Source organism: Cupressus sempervirens, chromosome 2 (assembly GCF_028749045.1).
Source record: "Cupressus sempervirens isolate cs-2001-9-10 chromosome 2, ASM2874904v1, whole genome shotgun sequence".
Classification (NCBI taxonomy): domain Eukaryota; kingdom Viridiplantae; phylum Streptophyta; class Pinopsida; order Cupressales; family Cupressaceae; genus Cupressus; species Cupressus sempervirens.
Window position 1 is genome coordinate 588,834,144 of NC_143119.1, and position 13,688 is coordinate 588,847,831.

At 33.5% G+C, this 13,688-nt stretch overlaps 1 protein-coding gene across 2 annotated transcripts in view; it reads right to left on the reverse strand.

Annotated features, from left to right (window-relative positions):
* LOC149574783 (uncharacterized) overlaps positions 1-13,688 on the reverse strand; it is a 171,891-nt gene that overhangs the window by 79,251 nt on the left and 78,952 nt on the right. For both annotated transcript variants that reach the window (XR_016360094.1, XM_089814612.1), the window contains exons 7-9: positions 6,505-6,545; positions 6,313-6,381; positions 6,047-6,147 (exon numbers count right to left, since the gene is read on the reverse strand). Coding sequence is in view for 1 of the 2 variants with exons in the window: in XM_089814612.1 (XP_089670738.1) it covers positions 6,047-6,147; positions 6,313-6,381; positions 6,505-6,545 (211 nt within the window). In the remaining variant the exon portion in view is untranslated. The remainder of the gene's footprint in view (positions 1-6,046; positions 6,148-6,312; positions 6,382-6,504; positions 6,546-13,688) is intronic.

The following is a 13,688-nucleotide window of genomic DNA, read 5'->3' on the forward strand; positions in this document are numbered from 1 at the left end:
CATTATTTTGCAGTAAATGACAAATTTGGCTAGTTAATATCGTTGACAAAGAAGTCAATGGGAAATGACAAAATATTAGTGCTGAAACAAATTATAACCCAAACAAATCTGGTTTATGCTTTGGCACTGAAGTTTTGTTTTCATGTACACATCATCTGGTAACTACACAAAATAAGGCATTTGTTTATGGCCTTGTTTTATCGGGCACACATCCAGGCAGGTTGATTACAAGCAAAGTAGGACCCGGTTATTTTCAAGTTTGGAATTATGCGGAAGACAATCTTAATATTCTTTTTTTATGGCTGCTGAGTAAGACAAAACAAAGTATAGTTTGAAGGACGATTAGAAGTAATCTTTCAAATAGAAATCTTAGGAATTTACAGTTCAATGTAAGTATCTTTTAATAAGATTGCAATATAAGTTTGGGAAATATATTTTAGAAATCTTAGTAAAGTAAATGTAAATGTAAATAGTGATTTTTATGTAAATGTGCTCAAATAAAATGGTTTGTAAAATACAAATATATTTATTAATACATTTATTAATATATTTTAGTAACTTTGCAAATTGTAGAAATTGTAAATATATTTATATATGGAAATTATATGTAAATGTATCACTAATTTAGTATTTGATAGGTTCATAATTTAGTATTTTAATACTATTGTATAATACTAATTTTATTTAATACAAAATAAATTAATTATCAATAGTATTTTGATTCATCAAATAAATTTTATGTAGATGACAAATGTATTTACTAATTATATGTAAATAAAATACAAATAAAAAACAAACTGATTGATTTAAGATAAAATAAAATACTATTTATGAATTAAACTCAAAACCTTGATTAATATATGATGAAAATCTCAATTAGTATATGCTCTACAAATTTGGTGTTATATGTTCATGGTTTCTAAGAATTTTTTTAGAAATTATATATTTTCAAATGTTCGATAAAAGTGCCGATTTTTTCGCCGAGTTTTTGCCAATTCTGAGTTTTTCAAAAATTTTGGGCCGGCCGAGATATTGTCGATACCGAGTTTTTAAACTATGGTTGGAACCCTAGCTAGTTCCTTCTCCAAGCAAGAACCCCCCAAAAACATAAGTCAAATATCATCAAAAATGAATTTATTTCTTTTTGAGACCTTTTTATAACCCCAATCTCCTTAAAAGCATTTAAATTCACTTTTCAGGTTTTTGATAAAAACTTTATATCATCTCAACTTAGGTATTCACTTATATGCAATTAATAATGTACTTTAAGTGGCATTTAATAGAGGGTCATGGCCCTATTGCACACAAAGTGATTTTTAATACCTTATATTATAATTGCACTTTATTAATAATTACATAACTTCATAAATAATCATTAATTCCCACTCCCATCTAAACCTAGAAGTCAACCATTGTGTCTATTGTGCACCCAACTACCTCACTAAAAACATTAAGGATTCCTCTCTTTCAACCACAGACTTCTATAAATAGTAAATCTCTCCTTATTTGGTTAAACCAATTCTACATCGCAAGCATAGCATGTCTAGGTGCCCTGCTACAAATATTAACCCTAACTTTCCTAAAATAGACACTATAAGTAGTAAGTGAACCAGTTTAAGTCCAATTAAGACCAAACCTGAACATATACTAAGCTCTAATGGAGAATACACACTAATCTCTACCAAAAGGGGACCCTCTATCCAATTGCCTTAGCCTACAAGGGCCAGAGATAAGCTAATCCAACAAGCTCTAATGCTTGCAAAAATGGGGACATTACAATAAAGTATAAACCAACTATATCAAATGACTTCCTCAAATCTCCTTGTATATACCTCTTATGAAATTTCTGGAAACCCTATTTAAATTGCCCACTTTCAGCATTTTAATATTTAACTCGCATAAGGGAAATAATAACAAAGAGACTTGTCATATAATCCTTATACCTCCATATGTTAGCACTCCCTTTGCTATAATAATTAAATACCTTATGGAATTAATATATTAAATGTACACTTCACCCCTTATATCCTTTAATCATAAAGATATTTAATTTAATAAGTTATATTAAGATCAATGCTAGATTAGATTTTAATTAACTAAATTAAATCGTTAAACTCCATTAAATGTGAAATATCAAACCTACAACCAATCCAGCCATCTTTTGGGATATAATTGAGGTGTCATCTGAGCATCTAGATAATACTATAAATAGTATGGACCCAAACATCCAAGTGACTTCTAAAAAGTGTGTATAAATGGAACTTGAAAGACATTTGGAAGGCAAACCACAAATAAATTGATGCACTGAGATGGAAATTACTGCTATAGACACCCAAAAGGTCAATTGGATAACCTTAAATCACCCTCAAAGGGCCCCCGAACATTATCCTACAGGGACCATTGATAATAGGCTAGACTTTGAAAATAATTGATATTTAGGAAGCCGCATAAATAAGGGCATTACAAAGTATTTTGTATATTATGTTAAAAAGAAAACTACCTCTAAAATGAAGGATTAATGTATAGAATGATGAACTTTATGCTATGATCACCATAATAATGCTCCTTAACTACACAAATAACTCATATCTAGCATTTCAACCTCGGAAGCCAGGTTCAAACCCTGGAGCTCAGGTTCGGGTCTAGATTCGAGCTTGGGTCCAGGTAGGGTCCCTATTGGGGACTGTGAGTCCGCGCACGGACCCGGGTGGACCCATAGTCCAAAATAAGGACCTTGCTTGGACCTACAGCATACTCGAGCGAACCCATGGCAAACCTGGGAGGACTTGTAGCGAACCCCAAAGGACCCGTGGCGAACCTAGGAGGGCCCATGATGAACCCAGGAGGACCTGCGGGTTTCTCTTATTTTTTGTATATATAATGCATATGTATGTATGTATGTATGTATGTATGTATGTATGCATGTATGCATGCATGGATGTATGTATGTATGTATGTATGTATGTATGTATGTATTCACGAACCCACCCACGAAGCCAAATGGTAAAAAAAATTGCCTGAACCAACGAACCCACACTCGAACCCAAATCTGTCCCCAAACTGGTAACTTAGATTTCAATGAACAAATTTAGATCTTACCTTCTACATACATATAATAGGTTAATAGGCTAACCTCTGAAAATAATTGATGCTTAGGAAGCTGCAAATATAAGGACTTTACACAACATATTGTATATTATGCTAAAAAGAAAACCAACCCTTAAAAAGAAGGATTAATAATATAGAATGATGAACATTATGCAATGATCACATCAATAATGCTCCTCAACTACACAAAGAAAACATATCTAGTATTTCGAAGAACAATATGGTACAGTTGTCATTTACATCTTACCTTTTACGTACACAACAAACATCTTAAACTTCAAAGAAAAAACTAGTGACATTTTTGTTGGAGATCAACTAGATACATAATTGTGAATATTACTAAGATGTATATCGATGTCTATTTTCATATGCAAAAGCAATGCCAAAAGCACCATGCCCAACAACCATAAAACAAGTATTCAAAAAATTAATGTTATGAATAAAGGAATTAATTAAAGACCTGCAGCTTATTTACATTTCTTGTACGTTAAGGGTCAAGATAAGAAATATAATTTTAAAAAGAGTTGTAACTTGAGGCTAATCATCTTTTCAAAAGGGAAATTTAAATGTTATTCCAGAGTAGACATCTGAAGAGCCTTATACAGCCTATGTCATACATTATTTTGAAGTGTTTTTTAAGAAAGAAAAAAAAGATTAAGAACATTTTAGAAGGAAAGAGTAAATTGATTAAGGGCCCAAAAGGGGGCACTTATAAAGAGAAGTCAAGGCTCAAAGAAAATGATTCATTTGTCATTATTTCAAATTCAAATTTCAAAATTTATCGTTCAAGAATGAAAACCTTGGTATGTGAGATTCAAATGATGAAGCTATCTTAACTTCATAATTGGAATTGGGGACAAAAATGCTTGTATCTATTTGAGGTGACTGTGCTTATTGTTGTACTTGTGGATACTCTGATTCATATTTGCGAGCTACTTTCTCCACAAATCAGCACTATCGATCAAGTATTCAAGGGCTTCAGTTTCATATGTTTCTGCATCTGAATTGACACAGAATACCGCACACATATCAACATTTCTAGGCCAGGATTTACGTATCCATATTGGTGGACCGCATTTTTTAAGGTGTCTCATCTATTACAAGCAAAGAATAAAAGGTCTTCAGCGCCAATTTCCGCCTACACTGTACCCTCAACTAGCAGCCATATATGCTGTTGTATCTACACTCCATCACCAGCAGTTTCGAACACTTCAAAGGCAGCTTCAAGCACACTACCATTTTGTTCCACACCATGCACCCCATCCTATCATCTGTACAAAAATATAAGGTCATTTGGTAAGTGTTTACTACCCACTGTATAGGCTTCACGGCCATTTTTATGTGGTGTATTTGTGGATTAACTACACCCTATCACACAATTCTCATCCATTTGCCAATGTTTTGAGTTTCCCAATCACACAATCACTCGTATGTGATCCTAAAATCCTCAACAATGCATTTTGTCAGTCCCTATTAATTTGAAGCTTCCTATTATACAGTTCTAATCTGTTTGCCACTTTAAACTTCCCAATCGTACAATTTAATACAGGTCAACAAAGCAAAACAAATGACAAAATTTATGTGTTTGTTATTGCAATTAACATACAATCTTTAAAATCACCTTATAACAGCTATTGTTATGTTCAAAAAATATTGGTTATCTTACAATGTATTAATTGTCTGTATTAAGTTGTTTCTCAGTCTCTAATAGTTAAATATGTTGTGTATTGTCAAGGTAGTATGTAGTGGGATCAACTGTAATTCTTGGCCAACCATCTCTAGTCTTCTTCTCTATAATAGATTCATGGGCAAATAAAGACCCATTTTACTCCTATATCTAGTATGCGCTATCATCTTTATTATCACATCACGTATTTATTTTATCGAATATAGCAGTAAACATTTGGCACCATTGCCCTGACACCATTAATGCCCATTGGGACAGCCTTTCTTGACTTTGCTGTCCCATATTTCTCACGGTTGCACATCTTTGTTATTGTAGTTGATAACTGCATCTATTTATTATTGTAGTTTTTGGTGAATATGGTTGAATTTCATTATTTCACCTACCTTTTGGTTTTATGTTTAATAGATGCACTGCCTTTCATTTCTTCAAGGCAATTTGGGGGTTTTGTGATCAAGATATCACCATTATTAACTTAGTTGCCTTCATCTGGTATCAGAGCCAGTTTAAGAAATTTGTCATTCATTGCAAGTGATCTAAAAGAGATCAAAGAGCAAGTTAAAGCTGTTGCTCATTTCTTCAAGACAAATTGGGGTTTTGTATTTTGGTTTGTTTTGTGATGAGAATATTGCCATTATTGATTTAGTTCCCTTCATCTGGTATCACAGCCAGTTTGAGAAATTTGTAATTCATTGCAGGCGGTCTAAAAGAGATCAAAGAGCTTGTTAAAAATTGGCAAAGAGCCTGAAAAGCTTATTGGAGCAAATTGATGTTGACAAAAAAGGGCACAGAGAAAAGAGAAAAAGAATGAAAGTTTTGTTGTGTGAAGATCAAAAAGGAAGAGAAAAATTCTAAATTGAGAATTTTCCTTCCTTTTTGTTATTTACTTCATACTTAAGGTTTTCTCTCTTCCGTTAGAACCGCATATTTTTCCTTACATGTTGCAGGAAAAAAGGCATTAATTTGCTGTGGGCAATGTGAAAATGAGGTCTTTACTTCTACGTTGAAAGCTCAGAGGGGATACTATTTTTTTTACTCAAAGTCTATGAATGTTAAGAGTTACTCTAAGAGCATGTGAGTCATATATATATATATATATATATATATATATATTGATTAGAATTGACTTATGTTATGTAAAGTCTTTTCATTGTATTTATTTTTAATTACCTTGTGTGATATCTATACCTGTACAATCAATCAACAAGTCAGAGGATTAAAAAGAAACAAATATCTGTTCAAGCTTTAACATACCTTGGTAATAACTCTGTCACAATAGCAAGATGTTCAGGTGCATATACAGCTCCCATAAACAACAAGATGTTTGGATGCCTCAATCTCTTCATCATAGAAACCTGACACAAGCATGGACAATTAAATTTGGCAAATGAATACATAGCAACTCAACTATGTAAAATTATTTGAATGATCTACAACCCCTAACAATTGAAATATTACCTTGAGTGGAACCTCTAATATATGTCAATATATGCCAAAAATAGTGCAATGTTATGACAAACCTCTTTTTTCAAGTCTTGCAAAACCTCGTCAGAATACTCACGTCCATTAAAAGCTTTGACTGCAACATCCTGATAACCATAGAATTGTCTTATAGTTTCAGTAAATAATGAAAAAAATTGGATTCCAATCCTCGTTCAAGTAGCCAATCTACAATTAAAAGAAAGAAGTTTGTAATAATTAATATTACATACCGAGCCATGCCATAGTCCATGGAAAACCACACCACAGTAACCTGAAAAAGTTGCTAGAAAATAACAAATTTAATAAAGTATCCACACCTTCCATTCAAAAAGAAACCAACAAGCAATGAAAAAACATGAATAGATACAACTATCAATATGTATAACATAAGGCCTTTCATTGCAGAGATTTTTGTAGCCCATGAAAGGCTGGTAATAAGATCAACTTTTCCCCAAATATCTTTCATGGTGTCATAGTTGACTGAAGACATTTTCCTGTTACTATAATTCTCACGATTTTGTACTGTGAATTTGGGGTGTTTTCTGAGATTTTCTAGGTTTCTTCTTCTCTTGCTTCATGGAGTTTCTTGACTCGTAGAGATGCAATTTATTGTTGATTGGTTTTCAGTTACATAAATTAAATAATTCAAGTATAACTTGGAGAGCCATGAATATAAAGTAGAAATTTAACAGTACCACTAGGAGCTCTTGTGAATTCTCCAAGAAGATAAAAACTAAGTGCAGGCCACTGGACTAAATCTATGTATCGTATCTCTGCAAAAAGGAAAACTTGTCTATGCCCGCATGTTTAAAATAGTTTACAACCAAATGTTTTCTTACAAAGAAATTTATTGATCATCTATATCAATTTCCAATATCATGGTTGTGACCAAAATTGCCATCTTTTCCTTACCATGAAGATGATACAAGGCCCCATCAATCAGGATCAACATGCATGGTGCAGCCTTCCCTTTTTGAACAAACTATACTGCTCAAAACTTAAAAGGATCGTTGGCACAGCCTCAATAACTGCAGACCAGTGAAAACTGAGGAGATCATATGTTATATAAATGCCAATCATGCAATAATGCTCTTGAATAGTCTTGGGCTTAAAGGTAACGCCAATGGTTGTGGCCATAGAAGTAATAATATTTCTTCAAATGCCTTGGAAAAAAAAGATCTTTAAATTGATTGATATTTTAGTGAGAAAACACCAGAAAAACTAACAAAGCAGATATATTTTAAGAAATATAGAACAAATTGTTTTGTTTTGAGTCTTTAAGTTCATGTACACAATGAAAAATGGATTTTGTTTGTTGATCTTAAGGTTGCTGATTACAATGCATTGTATAATACTACATAGTTTGAAGCTCAAACGTAGAAATAAAAAAAATAAAAAATCGATCTACAAACAAATAGGAAAGGAACTTATGAGGGTAGCATCTATGATCTTCTAGGAAGCTGCAGATCATGATGGTACAGGCTTGCCTTAATTTGATTTCTTGTATGTTCATTGTAATAACCCTCACCTGGCTGGTTTCACACAACATATGTTGATTCTAATTTTTTAAACGCAATAACAGGAAAATGACAAACTTTGCACCATGAATTATGTCCACACAATTTTCAGATAATTCTGGCCTTTGAATTTTTGGATGGGTAAATATCAAAACGTATCTTTATATGCACTTCTTGAGAAAACAACTGTTTGCAACAGTAGAACAATGATCATCACTACATCTCCTATGCAGCTGTGAGTGACTTTGCAATACAGCTTGCAATGGATAACAACTTTCTATTTGGCCAACTTCAACCTTTCACACAAAGAACCTTTCTATAACTGTAAATATAAAAACAACTACCATTCACATTGGGAACCTGATTAATGAGTGATGTCAGACGTCTGAATGTGGCAAGAGCTTCAATTCCAAGCCCCACAAGGTCTCCAGCAGCTTCATATACCCTCTACGCATGAGCAGAAATATCTATCTGCTGCTTGCTACAAAAATCGCAGGTTCTAGTATGATCTTCGCTGGCCTTGAACTCCAATGTGGTTCCTCAAATCCTCCGCACAGGGCCCTATACTCTCAATGCAGGTCTGTAGAATTCAATTGCAGGCTCTTTATGTTCAACGCAGCCCCTTCTAACCACAATGCAGGCCTCAAATTTATGCACACAGGCCTCAATTTCATGCACACGGGTTTTCTTTATTGATCACAGGTCTGGAAAACAGAATCGCCAGCCCCATTAGATGGTTCACAGGCCTTCAAAAATGCAAACGCTGCCTCTGGAATATCCCAACGCTGCCACAGAATGAATCGGCAGCTCCACAAATACACCAAATCCTCAAAATTGAATCACAGGTATTTATCTTCAATGTGCAACCACATCTCTTTCCCAAACCAGTTGAATTCTTCAGCATCAAACAACTTCTTAACCAATACACTCAGCAACAAAACTAATAAGATTTAATTAGATTCAATCTCTCAGCACAATTGTATTCTCCAAAGCCACAGCATGTACAGCAATGGAGTTTCAACCAAATAATGAAATCTCTATACTTCAGCAGTGATTCAAAACAAATCTCAAAAAACTAATTCACAATAATTCAGTTGTCAATTACAAGGCACTTCTCAGCTCCAAACCCTTATACTTCAGCAAGGGCACAAAAATCATCAAGCTCAAAGACTCTTCACAAGCAACAAAAGAAAATAAACAATTGGATAATCGGGTGCTTTTCCATCAAAATGAGCTCATATTTATAACCCACATTGGCACAAAGTTTCCAAATGCAACTTCACTTAAGAAGCTTCGCCAACACAACATCATTTTAGAACATTATTATAATAAAGTGTTATTATAATGAAACTTTAATAATTAATTAATAAATAGGAGTCCATGCAATTAATAGCCCAATCCACTACTGACAATGACCAATTGCCAGCGCCACCATCTGCACTACCAAATATGGCAACCGCCCAAAATAGATTTACTAAATAAAGAAAGTTTGTCATTAAGACCCCCAGATCACCTTGCAGCTCACGAGGGTCACTATAATGAAATGACTTGGCCAAATGCAGAGACCTACTAAACATGGGAGCATTACATTCACCATATGCCTCACTCAAGATGGTTAGACTTAGATCCTCATCATCAAAAGGTACCTCCTCATCATGTGCAATTCATTCTGAATCTAAATTGATATCATCCAAGTCAATTGGTCAATCATCCATAACGCCCTCTAATATAATCAATTTGAAAGCAAAAATTCAATAGGCATAAAAAATAAGTATTAGAACTGCACATTGCAACAAATACCATAATTAGAATTCAGAACTATAATTGCAAGTTTTCCCAACATTTATTTTTGTGAACCAAAGGTGAAGGCTGTGATGAACAAACACCAAATCATTCTTCCTCTTCTCAATCAAATAGTTGTGTATCTTGGAGTTTATGTGTTCAAACCTAAGTTACCACATTCTATGTTGGACCTAAGAATTCCTAGTTCAATTCTCTCAAAAGTTTGGTCCTTGCCACATTCTGTCAAAAGTTTGCTGCAGAGATCGAATTTTGCTAGGAATTCTCTGAGAGGAACCCTGGCAAAATTCAGAGAACTTTTGGGCGACTTTGTTTTCCAGCAAAGGAACCCGGGCAGAATTTCAAAGAATTTGGTCAGAAAATATCCTTTTGTTTTCTTTTTCAAAAGGTATTTTTCGCCAAATTAGAATCAAGTGCATGATTAGACTCAAATTACTAATCATATTTAATTTGAATTAAATGCTACTTGAGAAGAGGAATCGGGATGTATCAAAGTGACATGCATCTATTATAGAATGCATGAAATATACCATATATCATGCATATATCCAAATGTGTATAGAAAACTATGGATTAAACAAAATCTAACGAGATCTTTACTATGGATAATTTTGGATCCAAAGCCTACTTTCTTGGCTTCATCTAGTCTGACCCAAAGTTGCTTTCTTTGAATCATCCAATATAATAGTTAATGTATGAAGCTTACAATATGGCAACAGTTAGAACCTTGTCCTTAAATAGGCCTATAGCATTACTTTTTGTGCTTCTACTTTGCAACAGCAGAATGATGATGATTTCTTTCATGATTTTTTATGATATTTGATCAATTGTGGCTTATTATTAATGTTCACATTATTGTTTTTGAACTAAAACATTGATGTGGTGGTGTATCTTGTTATGTTGCTTTAATATTACCATAGTGGTGTATGAGCTTATTTATTGCTGCATCTATGTACATATATATATACATATATTCCTGTATGGACGGACCCAAAATGAATCCGAACCCAACCCAAAAGAAACTGAACAAATTTTGAACCTGAATATCGAACCCAAATTCGAACTGGTAACTTAGGTTCCAACACACCAAAACCACTCACGTATGAAAGAACTGCATAGCTGACTCAATATGCATATTGTCACTTATCATATGTGTTTGGATTCCTTCCAACAGATTCTACAACTACGCTGACAAAAACTAAATTTTATTAAGATTCCAATCTATATATTTCAAAATTCAAACTTTCAAAGAGATAAAAAAGAAATGGTCACCCTTCTTTCTGTGACACAAATATTGGATGAGAATCCTTCCTTTTTAGTACGAGGGGAACTTTACAGTAGTTTCCCATCGATTCTCTAAATTAGGGAAAAATATCTCTATTCATTTGAAGAGGCCCTCTATCAACTCTACATAATCTCTAAAGAAGTCCATATTAAACAAATTATTCAACTAGATTGAGAAAGTATATCTAGCAACGAGAGACAAAACCTCTTTTAATCCCATTTTTCATCTATGATCTGTCCTTTCAGCATGTCCTTTTTCCTGCCATTGTCCATCAAAATCTTAGTAGCCACCTTGGCCCTGTCTGTGGCCTCATTCAAATAACCCATATTTTTCCCCCGTCAAGTGATCTCGATATTCTAACCAAAGGCTTTGAAATTTGCATGATTTGTTGTACTTGGCAAAAATATACCCTACAATGGTCCTACCATACAAATGATTGGGAAAGCTAGACTCAACCAATCATTTGAAATGAAAATCAGTTCTTTTCATCATCTATGCATCAAAGTTATACAATATAAGAAATGAGTTGAAATTTTCATCCTCCCTAACAAGAAAAAAAAAATCTCATGTTGAAAGTCGTGCATCATACTAAGCATTCACATGTGATTATGAATAAATTTGATGATAGTGTGGCCTGCGTCCGATACAAATTTAACCAGGGAACTTTTTTTATGTCTTCCAAAGTTGAATTGAGCCAGTGCAGTATGCACTCCACATGGACTCCATAAAATAGGATATCTTTCCATCGAGAGTATCTCAGCGGCCACATAAATAGTAACATTATATATAACAAATCAAACTGCAAATTAAGACCCTACCTCAAGAATCACCTCATCATACATGGAGAAAGGTGTAGGCTGATTTGACATCATTTGCAGTATCTGTGGATTTCAGCAACATTGTTCCGATCTTGAATAACACAGGAAAATTGATGATAGTATAGTTTCTCTTATCCGTACACTCACGTGACATAATAATGTGATTAGTTCTAGCCTAGACTCTACGATGTTTGACAAGGACATCACTTCATCCTAAATTGCTATCCCTTAACATGTCAATCCTCAAAGCCTCATACAAGGGACCTTTGAACCCAAAACTTGCAACTATAATGGCATCCATCATATTTGCCAATATAGGGGCCTAGCAACTTCGAAGGGCAACATAAAATAATATTGACAATTATCAATAGCATGGTGCAAAGAAGAAATTAGCATTCCACACCCTATGTTAGGCTTATGTGATGTACAAGAAAGTGAAGATGAATCTAGAATAGACTATTGTAAATGTGATGGCTATGATTTGGGATATACAAGAAACTGTATAGAATAGGCTATTGTGAGATGGTTCAACTTCTTCTAAAGGATTGACTCTAGCCTCAAAAGATGTTAATCCAGCTATTTTCCTTTACTTGTTTTGTTTCCACATAAAACTTCAAGTGCTATCAAAACCCAACAAGTGAAATTTATGGGGCATTGTTTGTAATGCTTAACATCATACCATAGAAAATTTGTTGAATGCTATTTGAAACAATAAATGCCCCATAACATGCAAGGAAAAAGAGTATTTTTTACTTTGTCTAAATTGGACATGCATTTTGTTGTCCCTAGAAAACCTTTTTCAAGCCACATGATTAAATAAAATCTACAAAAAAAATCAAGACAATTGATTTAGGCTTAGAAACTTAGATCATAGTACATACTATACTTTAAATCCCTTACATTAACCATAACCTTAGTACATGCTTCCTCCTTTTATAATTTAATCCTAGCCTAGGGTTTAAGATTAGTTAGTAAAATTTAATATTAAAAAACTTTAGAGTTTTAGATGTAATATTAGGGTCTAAATTTAATATTAGGGTTTGAACAAGGAACCAATAAAGTTGAACCCATAACCACAACCCTAGACTCAACCAAAATTTAAATAATAAAAACTTAATGATCATAAACAAAACCTTAGGGATCAAACGGCAAAAAACTGATTGTTAGGCCCTAGGGTTTAACATTTTATGCTTCAATGCTGTAGAATTAAAAATCGTAAGGGAAGGTTTAAATGTTAAAAACTCTCAAAGGATTTAAAATCCATGTTACTAGGTACACCTGATTTCTCAGACATATACAACAAAACTGCTCCACAATCAAATCTCATGCCTACTATGGCTTGGGCATGCCAGAGCATATCCAAGGAAGAACCTTGACAAACCCAAGCCCAAATATATAACTAATACAATTAAAAAATTGCAAACCAACAGAAAATATTTTGTAAGTCATATTGAAGTCTATAAATTTTCTTTTTCTAAATTTTTTCATGTTTTTGAATAATGTGAAAAGGCTTCCTAGAAAATAAAGGAGAAAAAGATTTTCACAAACTATTTTTCAGTTAACATCTACAAATTTTCTTTTCATAAACATTTACAAGTTTCTAAATCCTTATTCCTATTTTCCAATAGAAAGCAAAGCATAGACAAGAAAATAAATAAATAAAAAAGATTGGCAATATCAATATTCCTCTTCTTCAACTGCAAAACGTAACTTCAACCCCATAATATCTATAGTTATACTACCCTCTTCATGTTGCCTCCCTCATGTGTCATATGTCAATCCTGCTAGGAAATATCACTAGTCTTTGATACTACAATAGGAGAGTGGAAAGTGGGACCGAACTAAACAAGGAGAAAAAGGCAACTTCTAAAAAATCAAAGACACCTTGATAGCTAACACATGGGCCCCATGGAACATACAAATTGAAAACAGATGAATCTGGCCTTTTCTTCACCCTATATTACTATTATTTCTAAATCATATTGCAAAATACA